This window comes from Hippoglossus stenolepis, chromosome 15 (assembly GCF_022539355.2).
Source record: "Hippoglossus stenolepis isolate QCI-W04-F060 chromosome 15, HSTE1.2, whole genome shotgun sequence".
NCBI classification, from domain to species: domain Eukaryota; kingdom Metazoa; phylum Chordata; class Actinopteri; order Pleuronectiformes; family Pleuronectidae; genus Hippoglossus; species Hippoglossus stenolepis.
In genome coordinates, this window is record NC_061497.1 from 6828153 (window position 1) to 6847636 (window position 19484).

At 40.9% G+C, this 19484-nt stretch overlaps 1 protein-coding gene across 2 annotated transcripts; it reads left to right on the forward strand.

Moving 5' to 3' along the window:
- Window positions 1–267: 267 nt before the first annotated feature.
- On the forward strand, window positions 268–13055 carry rps6ka4 (ribosomal protein S6 kinase, polypeptide 4). Of its 2 annotated transcripts, XM_035178597.2 has the most exons (18): window positions 268–1261; window positions 1753–1824; window positions 2322–2389; window positions 2788–2938; window positions 3135–3250; window positions 4977–5084; window positions 5235–5315; window positions 5915–6018; window positions 6216–6366; window positions 6450–6611; window positions 6845–6970; window positions 7615–7748; window positions 7887–7980; window positions 8117–8287; window positions 9441–9632; window positions 9704–9863; window positions 10061–10224; window positions 10579–13055. In XM_035178597.2, the coding sequence occupies exons 1-18, from the start codon at window positions 1174–1176 to the stop codon at window positions 10807–10809; spliced, it is 2373 nt and encodes a 790-aa protein (XP_035034488.1). In that variant the 5' UTR covers window positions 268–1173; the 3' UTR covers window positions 10810–13055. The 2 variants fall into 2 exon arrangements, with proteins under 2 accessions (XP_035034488.1, XP_035034489.1); XM_035178598.2 differs by lacking the exons at window positions 268–1261; window positions 1753–1824; window positions 2322–2389 and having other exon boundaries at window positions 2801–2938; window positions 3052–3250.
- Window positions 13056–19484: the final 6429 nt, after the last annotated feature.

A 19484-nucleotide genomic window follows, 5' to 3' on the forward strand; every position in this document is an offset into this window, starting at 1 on the left:
GATGAATGCACTTGTAGTGTGAATCATCTGATGACAGTACTGAAGAGGTGCTGAGGATCCAGGGGCCCACAGCTGCACCACCCTCACCTCTGGATGTGATGCACTAACACCAATAGCTTTAAACGTCAGTGAAATTAAAAGTGTTTAGATTTATATGGTGAATAAACATGTTCTTAACGTGAAGGTGATCAAATGAACAGAAAGCCTTCCTGCATGTATAAAAGCAGGATGTGATCTCTGAGGTCCCCATCAGACGTCGCCCCGCCCACAATGACTGTTCACGTGACCGACCGTCGCCCAGGTTGTGTCGAAAGCATCCTGGTGTTAGCATCCAGCTAGCCTCTGACAATAAACTCAAAGTAAGGTGTCAATATCTCCGTCATGAGCGAAGCACTAACTCGACTCTAGCGGAGACCGAAGACACGGACCTGCCTGCACGGGCCTTTGCCGACATGCTCTGACCGCTGGCACCCGGAGAGGACAGTTTACACAGCGGACTAAACCTTAGCTTTAGCCGACGTTCAAACTTTGACGGGGAAACTGCAGCGATTCGACAGCTAGCTGCTAGTTTGCAAATGTACTACTACCGCAGCGGTTAGCTAGGTAACACGCCTTGTTGTTGTAGTAGTTATGCTAACTAACTAGCTCCGCGGCTGTTGACACACTGACTAGTAGTTTGGTTTTTGTCCAAGTAAATACAGCGTTAAGCGTTTTTACAAAGTGGCGTCCACCAACTTACTGGCAATGACAGACGCTACGGTCGAGCTGCTAATGCTAACAGTAGCCATTTAAATAGTGGGAGTTGCACTTAAACTCTCAGTCACGAACACGGTTGATCGAAATCCTAGATGATTTCTCTGAGAGTCGATTTATTGTTTTGATTGTGAACACTGTCAGTGTGAACGACTGCACGCTTGTGTTTTGTGATTGATCCAAACACATCATGAGATAAACGATGCGAAACAACAGAATGATAAAGACGTGGGGATTAACGCCGGGACAGCAATATTGTCTAGAAAACACAGCTCGGTAATCCTCGTGTATTTAGTAATGCAGCGGCGCTAGATTTGTACTGAAGTGCTTAGTGTAGTGTTATACTTCGATACAACATTTGGCCCCTCAGCTGATCGCAGATAGGCAGTCTCCAGGCTGTGGTCCACTTTTCATTGCGTTATGTCTGGGGACACATCCAGCAGCAGTGATGAGTCCGATTCCAAAACAAGTGAAAAGGCCTGTACCGTCAAGCATCACATCACCAATGGTAAGTCAAGTGTATTCACTGTCCCCTGTAATTAAATCCACCAGTTAACCAATACATTTGTGACAGATCATTTCTAATCGCTGAGGCGTTGGCAGAGAAGTGTGCCAGTGGATTTAATGTTACACTGCATTTCAATACAAAAATACAAAAGTTAACTGTATTGTATTGCCTGACATCAGACAGGTGTTTCTGTTTTTCATGGATTTCGGGGGATTTCATTGCCTTTAGTTTGCACTCAAGTAATCTGTTAAACAATATCTTAGCCATCCATGTGCCAGATACTTGATTACATGTTTATATTTCATGTTTTTTTTTCTTTTTGTGAACATTTGAGGAAAAAAAATGCATTACTTTGTCTTTTTTGTGTAGAATACTGGAAGCCAAACAATACATTTGCTCACAAATCTCTTGATACCAGGCAGCTTTTAAAACATTTAAGCACACTCTTTATCCTGTGTGTGTCCGTTGTTGTATTTTCTCTCTGTCACCAGCTAACCTCACAGGTCACACTGAGAAGGTCGGCATGGAGAACTTTGAGCTGCTTAAAGTCTTGGGCACAGGAGGTATGTGTCTACATCAAGCATGGAGCATATGAGAAATAGTTGTTGTTACACCTGCAGAAAACTTAAAAACTAAAACTAAAAATGTCATTCTGAGTGAAAGAATGGGCGGTAGGATGCAGTCTGCTGTCAAGGTCAAGTATCTTGAGGACAAAGTGTTTATCAGTCATGTCAGTTTCAAATCATCATGGCAGTGAGTTGTAAGTGCATGTTTACAGGGTACATATACACCCACTGCCTCTGTTATTAGATGTCATCCACTTTGAATACATAGGGCTGCTTCTGCCAACAATGTGTGATTTGACTGAGGCAGACATGTTTTTGCGTACTTTCAGCTGATTTCAATGCCACTTTAGGTCTTTTTTCCATTTCCCATCTTTTGCTGTGGCCCCTGAGCAAAACAAAACACAGTCTGATGGTGTTTCTTTGATTGCTGGTATTTGTTTGTCTTTCTAAGTGGCATGAATGACTTGAGGGAATGTTCATTTCTCTTTGTCTAGCTTATGGAAAAGTGTTCTTGGTCAGGAAGAACAGTGGTCATGATGCAGGCCAGCTATACGCCATGAAGGTGAGACCATTTGTTGAAGCGCTGAACAAAATGTGTTTCTTGGATACAAATTTTAATCTTTGGGCAAAGTTTTTAATTTATTATGGGAAACATTTTTAAAATGTTTTATCAAAACCTTCCACTGATTTTGCTTTATTTAAAAATCAAATGAATGCTTACATTAATACTTACACAGCACATTATAAGATGTAATGCCAAATAATATGTGACCAAGTCAAGATTAACTGTGCATTCATTCATTGAAACTCTACAGAATGGAGTTAATGAACCATTTTTAGCAGATATGGGACCTCACTTTTTGCTGTTATATGGACACATGATTAATTCAGTGTATTATTTTAAGAGAATTATTCACGATGTCTGAGTTTAAGTTAATTTTATTTTAATTGTTATCCTAGGTGTTAAAGAAAGCAGCTATTGTTCAAAAGGCCAAGACAACAGAACATACCCGCACTGAGAGGCAGGTGCTCGAGCACATCCGCGAGTCTCCCTTCCTGGTCACGCTTCACTATGCCTTTCAGACACAGAGCAAACTACATCTCATCCTGGGTGAGTGATGAAGCCTTAGAGCCAAATACAGGGAATTCTTGTCTCTTCAGGTTCAAAGCACTGAATAGATGTTCTCTTTATGTTTCTATCTATTGCTGTATGTTTGTCTGTAGGCCGAATGTGCACTGTGTTTGTGTGCAACTTTTGTATCAAGTCTATTTAAGCTCCCTGTGTATTTGTCTGTGTGTGAGTACAGACTATGTGAGCGGCGGGGAGATGTTCACTCATTTGTACCAGCAGGATCATTTTCCTGAGGAGGCGGTGCGGATTTATATTGGGGAAATAATCCTGGCTTTGGAGCACCTGCACAAGGTGGGTGTTGCTCCTTCCAGCTCCATGACTTCAAGCTACATTTATTGATTATGTTTTTGTGCTAGGGGGCAGAAGGAGGACAATGCAAGCTTACAGAGCCACTGCACTGATTTAGTACCTTTTTACAAAGTTGTTATAGCTGATGTTATAGCTAGCAGCTGCCTATTAACAGTAATTTACAAGAAACAGAGCAATGTCATCATCCTATTTGATTTGCAACTCTTGCTATCATACAAATGTAAGACTTTTAGCTGGGGTTTAGCCACTGAGAAAAAATGAAATAGGTGTATAACCGACAAAATATTATGGTTAGGACATCCAGATAGTTACTATGTGTAGCCCCGCTCAATCCTGGTATTAACAATCCATTCTGAGAGATCTGATCGTAAGTGGACAGCGTTAAGTATGTGTGCTCACACACGGTATTAAAATGCATCCTGAATGTGTCTCCTGGGACCACTTGTTATCGGATCTCACAACCCCGCTCTACTTGCCATTAATCACGTACGTCATTTCTGTCTGCGAAGATGGAATTATGATTGTTTTTACCCAGTCTGAGTTTAAAGATGTGTCTGATGTTACTGGGTTTGTGTGTGGGTGTTTGTGTGGGTGTTTGTGTGTGTTGTGTATGAGCAAGCGAAAGAGGACTCAGGAGGGGCTGAATGAAACTCATGCAGCTCCACTATGAAAAACGATTTTACCAATTTAAGAAAAGAATCAATCGTTTATGTGGTGGTCAGTGTTGATTATTGTGACCACAAGCTGATTAATGTGTGGGCACTGAGAAGTGTACAAATACGTTCAGCTCGTTGTGAAACTGTAGCGGGCCAGAGACGTCAGCTGAATAGGAAGTCATATATGGCCCAGGATGCATTCGTGTGCATACAGCGAAGAGATCCAATCACTCGTGTGTCTCAGACCACCTTCAAATGTGGTTTGAGTGATTGGATCTCAAGACACGTTCAGGATGCATTTTAGTGCGTCACACCTCCTGGTGCCTGTACTCGTGTTTACCACTTGTGATCGCATCACTCAGGACGAATGTTAATACCATGTCTGAATGGGGTCTATGTGTCTGTGATTTGGTGCTGGGCTGGAAGGGCTTGAAATACTCTCTACAACACTAGATTTTGTTCTGATCTCAGGCAAACAACTGAGGCATTGAAAGATCCGTATGTCTTCTAGCATGCGCACAAACCCACTGCACAGAGGGATGTAGAAAGTTTGTGTGCACATATTGATAATTGTTTGGAGAACATTTTGAGTACACTGATGAGGTTTGTGTTATTGAAAAGTTATGACTAAGACTAGATGAACAATCCTGCATTGAAATAATTGAAAACTTGCTGCTTATGGAAAAAAACATCATTTACACAAATTGTTCAAATAGGCTGAAAACAATTATGTTGACTTATTGAGTTTTTCTTCTCGGGTAGCATCAGATAAAAACCATTGACGCAATAACACCTTCGGTGAGCAGTATTCTCATTTCCTGAGGTATTGTTGTAATTAGTTTGTGTTTTTTGCGCTGCTGTCTGAGCACTTGTTTACTGTGACAAGTTTAGGGATAATTAGAACTAGTGAATGGGCTTAAAAAGTGCTGTGATTACTGTAAATAACCACCTGAAAAGAGGTCATTTGTATCTTCTTTGAATTTAAAAATGTTAACATTTTACTGCATATGCTGGATATGTCCTCTGTGTTCACATACTGTTCACATGTGCAGCTTGGGATCGTGTACCGAGACGTCAAATTGGAAAACATTCTTCTAGACAACGAAGGCCACGTGGTGTTGACAGACTTTGGACTCAGCAAAGAGTTTCTGGAGAAAGAGGTATGTGAACACAAAATTTAAGTCGAAAATGTGTATGAATGTGGAAAATGTTACATGGAATGTGTGTATTGTTATGCTATAACAGTATTTTGTTCATATGAGAATATTCTTTTAGAAATAAGCTCAAACTCCCCTTTCTCCTAATTACAGAAGGAGAGGACCTACTCTTTCTGTGGCACCATTGAGTACATGGCACCTGAAATCATCAGGGGCAAGTCGGGGCATGGCAAGGTAGATATGTGAGAGTCAGGTCACAGTCGCACACACGCGATCTTCCTTCTCGCCAACAACAACACCAGCATCTTTCTCTGTTCTTCACTGCACGTTTTCTTTCAACTCAAAAACCTTCTCGTCAGACAACTTCAAACGAACTGATCACACAACTGATTTGATTTCCGTGTGCATCACATCCTGCACTGCCCACATTCAGCAAGCTGTTATACGTTATCATTCGCCTGCTCTAAAGCAGCAAGCACTGGTGTTCATTGTTCAGATCATTTTGTAATGGTATAAGAGTTTCACGGTCTCATCAGGAACTGTAAAGTGATGATCAAATAACATTTTATTTATATCTAGATGTTTGAGATCCATTACGGCTTTAACATTTACCTAGAGGTTAAATACCAAGTGCTGGAAGTCTCAGCGCATTGGGTAACTTTGGCTAACACTTTGATTTACCATATATCAGATCAAAATTTCAATTGTGAATTCTTGCATTCAGTATCACGACAGACATCCCAGCACTGGCAGAATTAATACACAGCGAGTACCTCGTCTGAACATATGTTGTTCTCTTTCCTTTTATGTTTGCAACACGTCTCTTACTTAAGTCGGTTGATTGGTGGAGCCTTGGGATCCTGATGTTTGAGCTGCTGACAGGAGCGTCTCCCTTTACCTTAGAGGGAGAGAGGAACTCCCAGAGTGAAGTGTCAAAGTGAGTGCTGCTGATTCAGTCTACAAAGAATGTGTATTTAAATCTCAGGCTAATTCTCCAATTCATAAACATTCCTTTAGCCACTGTGTTCTAGATGCCATTTAACTTGCAGTTAGGAAAATTATCATTGGTGAACACCTTAAAGACTAATTAGAATTTCTTTCTTTTCTCTATCTTATCCTTTATCTAAACTCAAGGCGTATTTTGCGCTGTGATCCACCGTTCCCTTCGATGATCGCATCGACTGCTCAGGATCTGCTGAGGAAATTGTTGGTGAAAGATCCCCACAGGAGACTGGGCTCCGGGCCGCGAGGGGCTGATGATATTAAAGCACATCCCTTCTTCAAGGTCCTATTCTGCTCAGCTTCCATTTACTATGATATCCTCTCTTCATTCCTCCATAACTCCCAGATGCCTTTTGTTTCCAACAGGGACTGAACTGGGCTGACCTAGCAGAGAAGAAGTTGCCAAGTCCATTCAAACCAGAGCTGAAGAGTGAACTGGACGTGGGAAACTTTGCAGAGGAGTTCACTGGGATGGATCCTGTCTACTCCCCGGCGAGCACACCACCAAGCACGGGCCGCCTGTTCCAGGTCAGTCCTCCGTCTCACCCATAACCCTTATATAATTTGTATTATAAAAATGAAATTCCTTGAACCCCTATCTCAAAAAACTACATTTGGATTAAGTAGACTTTAGTAAAATATGAATTTACTTTAGATATCTTAATGTTTATTTTCTGTTAACACAATTCTTCAGCCAGTGTTTTTCTCCCTCTCACTCAAACCAAACAGCTCAAAACGTATTCTCTCGTCTGTTATTTCAGGGCTACTCCTTCATTGCTCCATCCATCCTCTTCAATAAAAACGCAGTCATGGGAGACTTTGTCGAAAGCCAGATTGGTGCTGATCGACCAGGGTCGGCCTCTGTCCAGCGCAGTGCAATGTTAGAGGTACGGATTCTTCAAGATCATCAAACAGTGGATCTTTGCTTATAAATCTGTTTGTGGTTGCGTTTGAAACTTATCTTAGTGTTGTTCTTTATTTAGCTACGGAGAAGCATTCTTCCAAAACCACTGCGATATAACCGTTGTGACATAAAGTATCTTGTCTTGTTTTTTAAAACAGCCCACTGTAATCTAGAGATGTTAAATAACATTGGAAAATGCTCTGCAAAGTTTGTTAATTGAGACACAGGAAAGGGAGAAGGAGAGGAAGAGAAACTAGCTTATTTAGCGCATATTCGTCACCAAATTTCGCTTACTATATTTCACAGTAGGTTTTATCACATTTTATCAAGCACTCAGCAATATAGAGGAACATAACAACATCAGGATACCTTGTTGTAATATCATTATACAGTATTATAGTGTGTTTGAAAACTTACGGGTCAGTTTAGACTCTATGCTTTTGTCCTACTTGAAATATTGGCGACTCTAATATTTTCCAGTGATATTGCTTCATTTCCTCTGTCTTTATAAACTCTTTATAAACTGTCTTTAAAAAGGCACCTAAATGTGCCTTTTGTACAAGGACAACAAAACAAAAAAATCTCTTTCAGTGTCACTCACGCTATTGTCCTTTTTTTTTTTTTTAGGAATCACAGTTTTTTCACAGCTATGAGCTGTGTCTCCACGGGCCACCCTTAGGCGAGGGTAGTTTCTCTGTGTGCAGGAAGTGCAGACACAAGCAAAGTGGAAACGAGTATGCCGTGAAGATTGTGAGCCGCAGGTGAGTGGAGATGTCATGCTGCTACACGGCCTTTGTAACAGCCTTGTTTGTGTGCTTAATTTGTTGTGCTCTTTGTTTATATTTGTATCACTAAGTGCCAGAATGTGCGTGTTAATATTCCTTTTGTCTTTTTTTTAGAATGGAGGCAAACACTCAGAGGGAGATTGCTGCTTTAAGGCAATGTGAGGCTCACCCCAACATTGTCAAGCTACATGACGTCTTTACTGATCAGGTACAATAGAGGAAAGATGACATGTACACTGACATAGCAGTAGCACAACAAACCGTGTATATACTATGTGTACTTTCAAGCACTTAATGCTGGATAATAAGCCACATTTGTCTTTCCCTTTGTGCCTCTCTATCAGTACCACACATACTTGGTGATGGAGCTGCTGCGAGGTGGCGAGTTGCTTGAAAGGATCAAGAGAAAGAAACTTTTCGGGGAGGCGGAGGCCAGTCAGCTGTTACAGAGCCTGGTCTCAGCTGTCAGCTTCATGCACGAGGCCGGAGTCGTGCACAGAGACCTCAAACCAGAGGTGGGCTGTGATTTGATGACTTGATTTATATCCTGATATTATACAGAATCTCCAACTTAAGAAATACAGTATATGTAGCAATGTAGTATGATGATGCTTATATAAAAGTCAGTCAAAGTCAAACACTATTAGGAGTTTTCAGACATGAACTTCTCTGGAGTTTGCCTTTCAAAATAAAGAAAGTAGCAGGGGATTTTCCTCACAGAGGCGTTTACAACAACACAAAAGTCTCTGGAGTGTTCAAGCAATAAAAAGAAATAGAAATAGTACAGCATGCAGGAGGCCGGATATAACATATTAATTCAGCCGAGGACATGAGGCATGTTTTTGTTTACAGTATATTGAGACCGGCGTTGGCCCATATATTTCCTGCTGTGTTCTGTGTTCTTCTGACCCGGTTCTCACATGTACCTCATGTGGATCATTTCAGGAGGTGATCCGGAGTTCAGTGCCATGTCTGAAAGCAGCTTTAGAGTGATAATCCTACTAAAACACCTCATATTGAAATTTGAAATTAATTTCAATAATTAAAGATGAAAGCTGTGCCAGAGAAGTTAAAAAGGACGATGTAATGTGTGTTTTTTATTGGCTCCAGTAATGTGTTAAGAAAGAGAATGAATATTTAATCGTCTCAGTGAAGTGCATGTGTCCTATGAGGTTGTCTCGCTTAAACTGGCAGAATACAGACCACTTTGATGCATGTGGACATCACTGTGATCATTTTGCAGCAATGTTTCTACATGTTTTAGATAAAGTGGCACACAGCAGTTAATGGAGCAAAATGTTGCTGCTCAGCACTTGAAGGCTGCAGATTTATCACACATGCATCCATTTTCAGATGGCTGTGGGATATAATTCACTCTTGTATAGTAAGAAAGAGCTGTTAATGACACATAGTCAAATTTTAAGTTTTAGTTCGACAGTTCATAGTGTGTGAGTATCATTGAGAGATCGTTGTCTCCTGGCATCTTATCTAATTATTGCCAAATATGGTGGTGCCTCGTGTGAATCTTTTGGCCACATGCACAAACATGGGAAATGCATATGTCAAGGTCAGGAACACACCAACCTGTAGTATTTCGTAGTAGCAGTTCTGTTGACTAGTGGTATACTAAGAGAGTGGATCAAGCATGTTTTCTTGTTTACCTTCCAGAACGTGCTGTTTGCCGATGAGGGGGAGGACTCTGTGCTGAAAGTAATAGACTTCGGATTTGCCCGGCTGTGCCCTGCAGGCAGTGCCCCCCTGCAGACCCCCTGCTTCACGCTGCAGTACGCTGCACCTGAACTTTTTGAACGCGCAGGATACGACAAGTCCTGTGACCTCTGGAGTCTTGGAGTCATCCTGGTAATTTCAGCCTCAAACTCTTGTCACCATCAATCAAGTGAAGTGTTATTGACTCTGCATGTTTTCTACAGTACACCATGCTGTCAGGCCAGGTGCCATTTCAGAGTGAGCAACGGGGAATGACGTCATCGTACGCTGCTGACATCATGCAGAAAATAAAAGAAGGCGATTTCTCATTGGATGGGGAGGCCTGGAAAGGTGTATCAGAAGACGCTAAAGAGCTTGTTAAAGGTATGTGAATTAAGTTACACGTTTGATTCAGTTAACAGGGCGACGTTACATGACTAACACTAGTACATGCTACAAATGAGAATGAGATGGCGGATGGTTTCGAGACTCACTACACCACTTATTCTTTTTTTTTTTTATGAGTCCCTAATATCTTGTTCTCCTGTTTCTGTGTTTTCGCCTCCCTCTGTGATGTAAAGGCCTATTAACAGTGGATCCAGAGAGTCGTCTCAAACTTTCTGATCTGAAGGAGAACAGCTGGCTGCAGGGTGGCGCATCCATGTCCACTACTCCGTTGTGCACTCCAGATGTGCTGGAGTCCAGTGGGCCCACCGTTCGCACCTATGTTAATGCTACCTACAAGGTAATAGCATCATGCTACATTTATAACAACTCTTAAGCCCCGTCTACACTACTATGGATATTATTTAACAGATATTTCCACCTACTCGATCTACTTTTAAACACACAGAAAGACAGAAACTAGAATTTTTGAAATTCGTCACTCTTGAAGGTGTTTGTAAAAATGTCAGTTTTAATGACTTCAAATGCTTTTTGCTTGTGGATGAGAGGCCCAAATGCAGAGGAAAATGTTTGTTTTGCAAAATATCCACATTAGTGTGGAGAGGGGCGTAAGAATGGATGTTAAGTGCCCGTCCCTCATGTGCTTCTTCTTCCTGTTGTTTCCTCCTCTTTTGTCATCTTCTTCTTTCACTAGGCTTTCAACCGCGGTAAGCGAGAGGGCTTCTTTCTGAAAAGCGTAGACAATGCTCCACTCGCGAAACGACGGAAGCTGAAGATGACGAGTACAGGCGTCGAGACCCGATGGAGCTCATCCTCTTCCTCCTCCTCTTCTTCCACGTCGTCCTCTGCCTCTGCCACTGCCTCTGCCGCTGCAACGGCGTCCAAAGTACAGCCAAAACAAACTGTGACCCCGAAGGAGAGCTAGCCTGAATGGCAGCAGAGAGAAGAGCTGGGAAACGAAACGGTATGTGTTTACAATAACGACATGAAGTCCTCCGGGTTGTGATTGGCTCACTCACTTTCAGAAAACATACCAATAAAACCAAAAGACTGGTTAAGGTTAGTGTTAAGGTTTCAATACAGAATTGAATTCCACATTTTACCAGTGTCATATTTTCCCCAAACCGAGCATGTATTGTCCTCTAGTGGACGGAGAAGAAGTTAGAGGAGATTTTAGAGGTCTAGTTTTCTATCTTTGAGATATACAGAAATCTGTGGCCTTTTGACCAATTTACACTTATTCAGTATTCTCTCACCATATTTGGTGACATCACACACTAAAAGTTAAAAACGAGACATTTACCTATTTTCACTGTGGGTAAGAAACAGTGCCTGGCTTTATAGGGTTAAAGGGAAAAAGGAGCCATAAACGAGCAGAAGCCATATTTAAGCAGCGAAGCAGTGAATATATGAATTGAGCCGTTGTGATTACACATGCATTTGCACAAAGCAAATAAGCGGTCCTTCCAGGAATTTGCTAACCTAATTCCTTGATTGTATTTTTAACTTTGCCACACGTACATTGATCGGCAGCAAAATGTGGTGTGCCTCATGTGGGCACTCTTCTGCAACAAATAACAGTTTTGTGAAAACTGTTTAGTTGCTTTTTATTTAGTTTGGGCATAAATATAGCACTTTTTGTGGAGGATGTAAATATAAAGGATCAAATTGTAAAAAGAAAAAAGCAATTTTCTGGAAGGACTGAGCACAGAGGGAAATCCCTGTGGTCTGTCTACACCTTTAGAGATTTGGCAGGATGCAAAAAAATCATAGTCAAAGTCTTCTTATTAGTATTTGATACAGATTCCAATGTGTGATGATCTGTAGTCCAGAGGATTGCACCTCCAGTACACGACCAACGCTGCAGCTCCCACTGAACGCAATGATAGATGGTTAGTGTTTCAATAAACCATCAGAGTTTGAAGTTTTCACAGAACCGACCAGGTGTCCAACAGTAGCAGCTGTAAGAACACACAGAGGCGGTCCTGAATCTACAGTGTGATTTTCCTTGTCATACTTTGCTGTAAATTACTTGCATCATCGTGCTGGTCTAGCATGCTAATCTCTCGTGATGATCAACTATAAGAATGTTTTTCTATATTTTTTGGTATCTCGGGCTTACTAAGGAAATGTTACCCAGAATGTTTTTAATGCTACGAAGTGCAGCTCTAGTGGAGTAAAATCCATTCTCGCTGATCCTGAGTGTACACCGCCTTGGGCTTGTGAATTTTAAAAGGGTGTTTCAGTTCTCCGCTGGTCCGTCAGACCAGCACCACATGCCGCTCCCACTAATACCATCTTATTCGATACAGTGAATTACTTGCTCCCGTCGATTAAGCTCAGCTTGGGCTGCAAACGTCACCCATTTGTCTTTTTACATAAGTGGTTTTAAAACGTCGTATAGCTTTTGAAATTCAAATTGTGTTACAGAATGAAACGTTTAATAAAGACTTAACAATAAAATGGCTCTTTTCAGACCATCCTGCGAGGTCTGTTGTGTAAATACTCATCATTGATTTAAAGCAAAAAACACAACGATGTATGTTATGATTTGAAAAATGTTTAAATGATATATCAGTCTCCTGATGTAATTATGCTTTTATTGGACGTTTTTTTTCTACTTGTTGCACAGTCAGATGATCAATTAAACACATTTCAGCTTTAAAGGTGCTTTTACTGATATTTATTACATGTAGTTGATTTTAATGCTGTGGTAATGGGATTATGATCATTCGGCTCCTGTTTTGAACCAGCACTGTTTGGGTGGGTGTGTGTGTGTGTGTGTGTGTGTGTGTGTGTGTGTGTGTGTGTGTGTGTGTGTGTGTGTGTGTGTGTGTGTGTGTCACTGGGAGATTGGTTGTTCTGCTCTTTCTATACCAGATGAAGCATTATTGCAAGTTGCAGTTTTATTTTCTTGTCGTTTGCCACCTTTGTCTCTTTTAAGGTAATTGGTTGTTTGTGTTTGAACATTTAATTTTTACTTATGAACCTGTGCTTTTATTGGTGTTTATATTCTTTTTGATGTAGTAAATGATATTTTTCCCTTTTTCTTTTGTTGAGGATTTACTATTTTACTGAGCTGCACTGTCACTGATGTCGTAACTGGGAATTTATCTTTTGCACCAGGATTTTGTTTCGGTTGGTGCAAAATAAACATTACTTTTAAATAGATGGCTGTGTGTTCTTTTTCTTTCGAGTGTTGCAACTGTTCTTTAAATAGACCACACGATGGCCGTTTTCCTCCGATGTCACGCTTAGGGTGGGAAACGCAAATACTATTCAGAATAATAACCTGTGATCCAGGTTTATAAGTCATTTAAACAGAGAATCTGACAAACTGGTTTAATTTCCCATGTTACAATTGGGACATGGGACCATATTTCAAGGTTAAACATATTTAATAGCTCCTTAGCTACATAAGACAAAAGCTAACGTTAACCTAGCTAGCCAATATTCAGGTTAAGTCGCTAACGTTATGTCACATGTTTTGGGAATTGTTTCAAGCCCTTTAGCATTGGATCTAGCTTACAAGGTTGACTCCAGTGAATTTTACTTATAGGCTTTAATAATTGTGTCCAAAGACGTGCATTGATATTTCCGGATTAAAATGTCTTTGATGTTGGCAAGCAAGTGATTGAAAGCTAATGTTAGCTGTTGTCCAATGGAAGCCAGCTTAAAACTTGAACCTTCAAAAATGTCCTATGTCTCTTTATATTTTAACTGTCTATTGTCAAATAAAAACATTTAGTCAGATTATCCGTTTTTGTATGACGTATAAAGCTAGATCACAGCAATGCAGTATTTCTCTGATAATGATTTGAGCTTCCCAGCCTGAGTGAAACATCAGAGGAAAATGGCCACCACCTGTGATTGAGACCTCAGTAATGTGAGCACTGTCAGCGCAGACAGCTGAACGTTTGTACTTAATGCAAACACATCAAATTACACAGCAAATTAGATACCGCTCCCTGTTGGTGACTTAAGTAATACCAACATAAACCTGCTCATAACAATAGAGACACATTCTCATTTAACTCCAGTGATGCTTTAATTAATGTCGAAACAACGTGAGAAGTTTTCAATCAGCTCCTTCTGAAATGCTGCTTGTACAATTGCCAGGACAAGAAGTGTGACCACATGTAATTCGATTTTTTTTATTTTATCACCATTCATAAACTCAATCCATTGAAATTCCCCTTTAATTCCCCACTCGAATTAACAGCATCTGTTTCCAGAAAACGATTGGGATGATTTAAGTTAGTTTCACGGGGGTGTTTGACCCTGCAGACAAGAGGCGGCTCTGTCGCATAGCGTCGAGCTTCATTCAGTGTCTGTGTGCTTCTGTTCTTACACTTGACCTCGATGTCCTTGAAACTCCTGAGTCTCTTAACTGTTCGACTTTCTGTCAGTGAATAGAATGGCTCCGTTTTCTTGTTACTGCTCATCCCACTGACCTTAGAGTTCGTCCGAGCTGTTTTGCAAAGGTAGATGGTCATTTCAGTTATAGTACTTGTTATTACCATATATTGCACTGTACTGAATCTTTAGTACTGTTGTTTTTCCTCATGTTATTTCCCCTACTCATGTTATTCCACCAAAGATGACTTTCTAATTTGTTTTAGGTTCTAATCCATAATCTCTCTGCACACACACACACACACACACACACACACACACACACACACACACACACACACACACACACCACACACACACACGCTTAATTACCCTTCAGCTCTATTTCTCTGTTGCTTGCAGGGTGCTGCAATATCCCACACTGTGTAATGGGTTTATCGTACCATTAGGGGGCTTCTGTGTGCTGTCCTGTGTCCTCAGTGTCCTGTTTTATCTGTCCCTGCATCTTGTCCTGTGTCAGGTGTCCCTGGTCTCATCTCGTTCCTAAAGTGGAAGATATTAATATGCCAGTGTGCTCAACATAAAATCAATTTTGTGCTGTTTCTGAAATGCCAGAAATGGCATTACTTGATTTTTCGGTGAATGTAATCTAAATGACGTGTTATATGATACAAGTGAGTGCCACTTGAATCAGGCTGTTTCCTGCTACATGTCCCCATCAGGTCCACGAGGTCGCATGAATGTCTGAGACATAAATCAACACAAGGACCAGCCGACACAGGGCAGGACGGGGAAGGACACGGTGTCAACGAAATATTACAAGACATTCATTAAACTAAATTACACCCTCTCTTATATAGTTTAGATTTTATCTTATTTGCTACTGGGAAATGCAGAATTAAGGAAATTGTTTAATACAGGGCCATTGTAGCTATTGTATTTTATAAATTCTTTGAGAAATCAACAATAATGTTGAAAAACGCTCTACCTCACAATGTTAAAGAAAGTAAAATGCAGTTCATGGATCCGCTCCCTGATCCCGGTCTGCACCAAAATTGAATGGGTTCCTTCCTGACACATACCGCATCCTTCCACTAGTATTTGTGGAAATCCATCCAGTTGTTTTTGTGTAATCCTGCTAACAAACAGACAAACAACACAGAACGAACAATAACACAACCTCATAACTAGACGATGGCAGGTATTGTACAACAGGTCTGCAGTCATGCTAACATCTCTGTTTGGCAGGTAGAGTGTTTACTTGTAACCAGTCGCACCTAAGCCTGACATGAATGTAGCCAACCATGCAGCAAATGCCAAATAAAAGGAAATATAAGGCCTGCAGTAGAACCTTTGTAAATAGAAAACACTAGTTGGTGTGATATGAGGTAATGTAGAAATGAATCAATTTATAATATTAATATAGAAATACAAAAAATATCCCATGTCATTGCAAACGTTTTTTTTTTTTTAAATATAAATAATATAATATGTAATAATCTCCACATTTATGTTTTATTTATTATACTTCTGTCTTTTTTTGTTTTTAATACAAATGCTCTCAGGGCTCTCTCCTTGCTTCACAGGTAGAATCGGGGGACTTAGAGCTTTCACTGTTTAAATTGTCAGCGTTGTGGGAAGATGGATTCCAGTGCAGACCAAAACAAACCTGAAGTAGCACTACGCAGGCCAGAGTGTCTCACTATGACCTGAAGGTGAACGGCTGTGCAGATACATCTGGAAGATGTTTAGATATCACTCAGAAATCTTGACCTGCTGGTAGCTCTCAAGGAAACAGCCTCTGCACCATGAAGACATTTCACAGAAATCCCTTAGAGCTAATGAGATATTTCAGTCGAGACCAAAAGTGGTGTATTGACACAACATACATCTCCACCCTTGGAGCCACAAAAGCTTGTATTATAGTGGCAGTGGTGACGATGCATGTGATAACTCAAAAGCAAGGAGAAACCAATAAAAGTGATTGGCATGCTTCGCAGGCTGCTCATTGATCGCTGGCAGCAGATGAATCCCCCCGCTGAACCTCTGGGCCAATCAAACTCTTTGCTTCACGTATTCTACAGATTGTGTGCCGCAGCACAGCCCGCTGTTATCGGCGCCGCATCGCTTACAAATGGCTGCACTTTCTGAAGGGCAGGACTTTTGTCTCTGCAGGAAGGAACAAGTGTTTACTTGTAAAAGATCACACTGTCATACAGAACCAGAATGAAAGCCAGCAAAATGTGGTCATATAGGGGTTGGATATTTATAAGGAGGTGGAATAAAGACATTATCTTAAGCACATTAACAGCTCCACAGATTTTCCTGAAAGCACAATGAAAACTTTTATATGCTTTGCAGTAACAATACAGTTGTGGATAGTTTTTGTACTGAGCTCATTTTCTTTAATGTTTGAGACCCTGCATCTTCAAAGAATAAGTATGGGAGAACAGCTGTTTCTCTTATGGTAATTGGTCAGTATTTATATAATAATCACAACTTTATTTATATAGCACTTTTCAATACAAGGAGCAAAGTGCTTTATAACAAAACAAATATAACGATAATAAAGATACAGATAGTAGAAGCAATAGACATCACAAGATCACATATAGAGTTTTTCTAGTCTTTCCACTCAGGGTGCTTTACAGTACAGATTTACCATTCACCATTCACACACATTTCTACAGCGCATCCCTTTCTTTATCACTCACACACTGTCAGCACAACCATCAGGGGGCAATTTGGGTTTGAACATCTAGCCCAAGGACCCACGAAATAGGAGAGACTGGAATCGAATCTCCGACCCTCTGGCTAGTGGCCGACCCGCTCTACCTACTGAGCCACGGCCGCCCTTGTACAGCGATCTAGCGGAAGGTTTATGATAAAAAACTACATCAAAATGAGAGTGCTTAATGAAATATTTAACAGCCTATTAAAATATGTGGATCATGGTAATATGTACAGTCACTAAATATTGCTGATCCAGATCCCATGGTGCACTATGATGAGCTCCATGAACTCTGACGCTGTCCATGGTCCTGCACTGCACTATAAATTCCACACCACCGGGGGTCAGTAGGGGGCTTGGCACTGACAGCACCAGAACCACAATGAGCAATTGAGAAGCGATGGATAACATGAATATAATGTGTCATTGAGTCATTAATCAAATCAATGCCCGGGCGATTGATTTGCACAGGCCGAATGTAATATATTGAGCATGACAAAGACAGATCTGGAAGGAGCACTCGGCTCAGTGTCATCAATTACGAGCGGCACGGTTTGGAAGTGACCCAAGAACGGAGAGCGCTTCCTTCAGTCAGCAGCGCACACACAGAGAAGTGTGTTCGCTGGTGCTGCCACCGTGCTGCAGGAATTCAGCTGATGAGCTTCCACTGCAGAGATGAAGTCATAACAGTTCAGTGTGTTTGAGTTGGTCTCCATGGGGACGTAAGGGGCATCAGGACCCTCCTGCTCTGTGGTACAACGTGTACATTAATTATAATGTAAGATTCATGGGACAAGGAGATATTTAAAGTGACACTCCAGTGATTTTATCCATAAAGGGCAGTTTACTCATCATTAGAAGAACGGCATGTTAAAGCTAGGGTTGGTAATCCTGGAAAATCCAGCAAGAGCAGGCTACATTTTGTCAAAATGCAACTGACACATCCCCTCCCCTCCCACCACCCTCTCATCAATGCTAGGCCCCATAACACATGAACCTGAATTGACTGCTAACTGCTAGAGGACGACTTTCTGCTTGCTAACTTCTGAATATCGTCTCGGCTTCAGCAGTGTATGTCTCTTTGGATTGTGAAGACCTTGGTCATGCGCAGTGAGAGCACGGGCAGGATGCAGGAAGGTTATTGCCAATGAAATTATTTATTATTATTATTATTATTATTGTTTAAGTCCTGCGAAGACCGGGACACTGGATCATTTTTCTTTTTTATATTAAATTACCTTATTTATTGATGGCTGTCGGGACCTGAAGAGGATTTCAACAAATAAGATAAAACGTGTTTCAGAAATATATATATATTATGTTGCTCTGATCTTTTTAAAGTTGCAGTGTGTAGAATTTAGTGACATCTAGTGGTGAAGTTACATGTTGCAGCTGAACACCCCTCACCTCACCCTCCCCTTCCAAACATGAAAGAAAACCTGTGGTAACCTTCAGTTTTCATAAAAACTCAAAGGGTGTTTAGTTTGTCCAGTCTGCGCTACTACAAGAAACATGGCGGCCTCCATAGAGAAGACCCCCCTGATGTAAATATTTCAATATAAAGGGCCATTCTAGGGTAAATAAAGCAATTTGTATAATTTAGATGAAAAAATCACTAGGATTATTTATATTAAATTTCTGTCAATAGATCCCTTTCACCTAAATCTTGCACACTGGACCTTTAAAGCATGAGGGGAAAACTCATCATCTGATGATGTCATGATGACATTTTTAAATCACCTGACCTTTGCCTTAACTGCGATGTTGTAACAGAGTAAACAGATCTGGACAGTATCATTATTTCAACCACTTGATTCTCCTTGGTGGTTGTTGTTTCCAAGCAACTGTTAACTTGGTGTCACCACCACAGAAGGCTCGCCTCTCAGGTCATCCCATTGGACAAGAAGGGGGAAATATTAATTAGGTGTGATGGCTCTCTAGACAAAAGTCCTTCTTCTCTGTTTTTAACAGTCAAGCGAGAGGGATGATTAAACATGAAACTGGGCTTTGTGCACGACCTGTTCATCTCCGTGATGTCAGGGATGAAGGTTTGAACTGGACGACCTGCATTATTCTGCTGGACCTTATGTGATTGGTGTGAAGAGGCTTCATTAACCTGACGGTCAATATGTTTTCAAAGCCCACAGCTTACTTTAATTGAAGTTAGAAATAACCAGTTAAAAGGTTTCACCTGGCAGAAACAGTTTGTAACTCAACAGCAGTAAGTTAATTAATACGAGGGAAAACATCTCTCTCTCATTGTATTAATATCACTGTTGAGGAACATGGCTGCAAGTTCCTCCGCCTTGTGCATGTCCACGTCCTCCCTCTTCCATTTGTCCTCTGACTCTGTGGCATTTACACAAGCAACTTCAATCTAGCAGGACCTAAGATCCGGGAATAGATCTCAGAAAACTGACTCATGTGGTGCACACAGACCTGCCACCACTCTCCATTTCTCCAGAAGCATTTTTCTTTTTGCAAAATGTATTGATAGATATCACTGGAGTTAA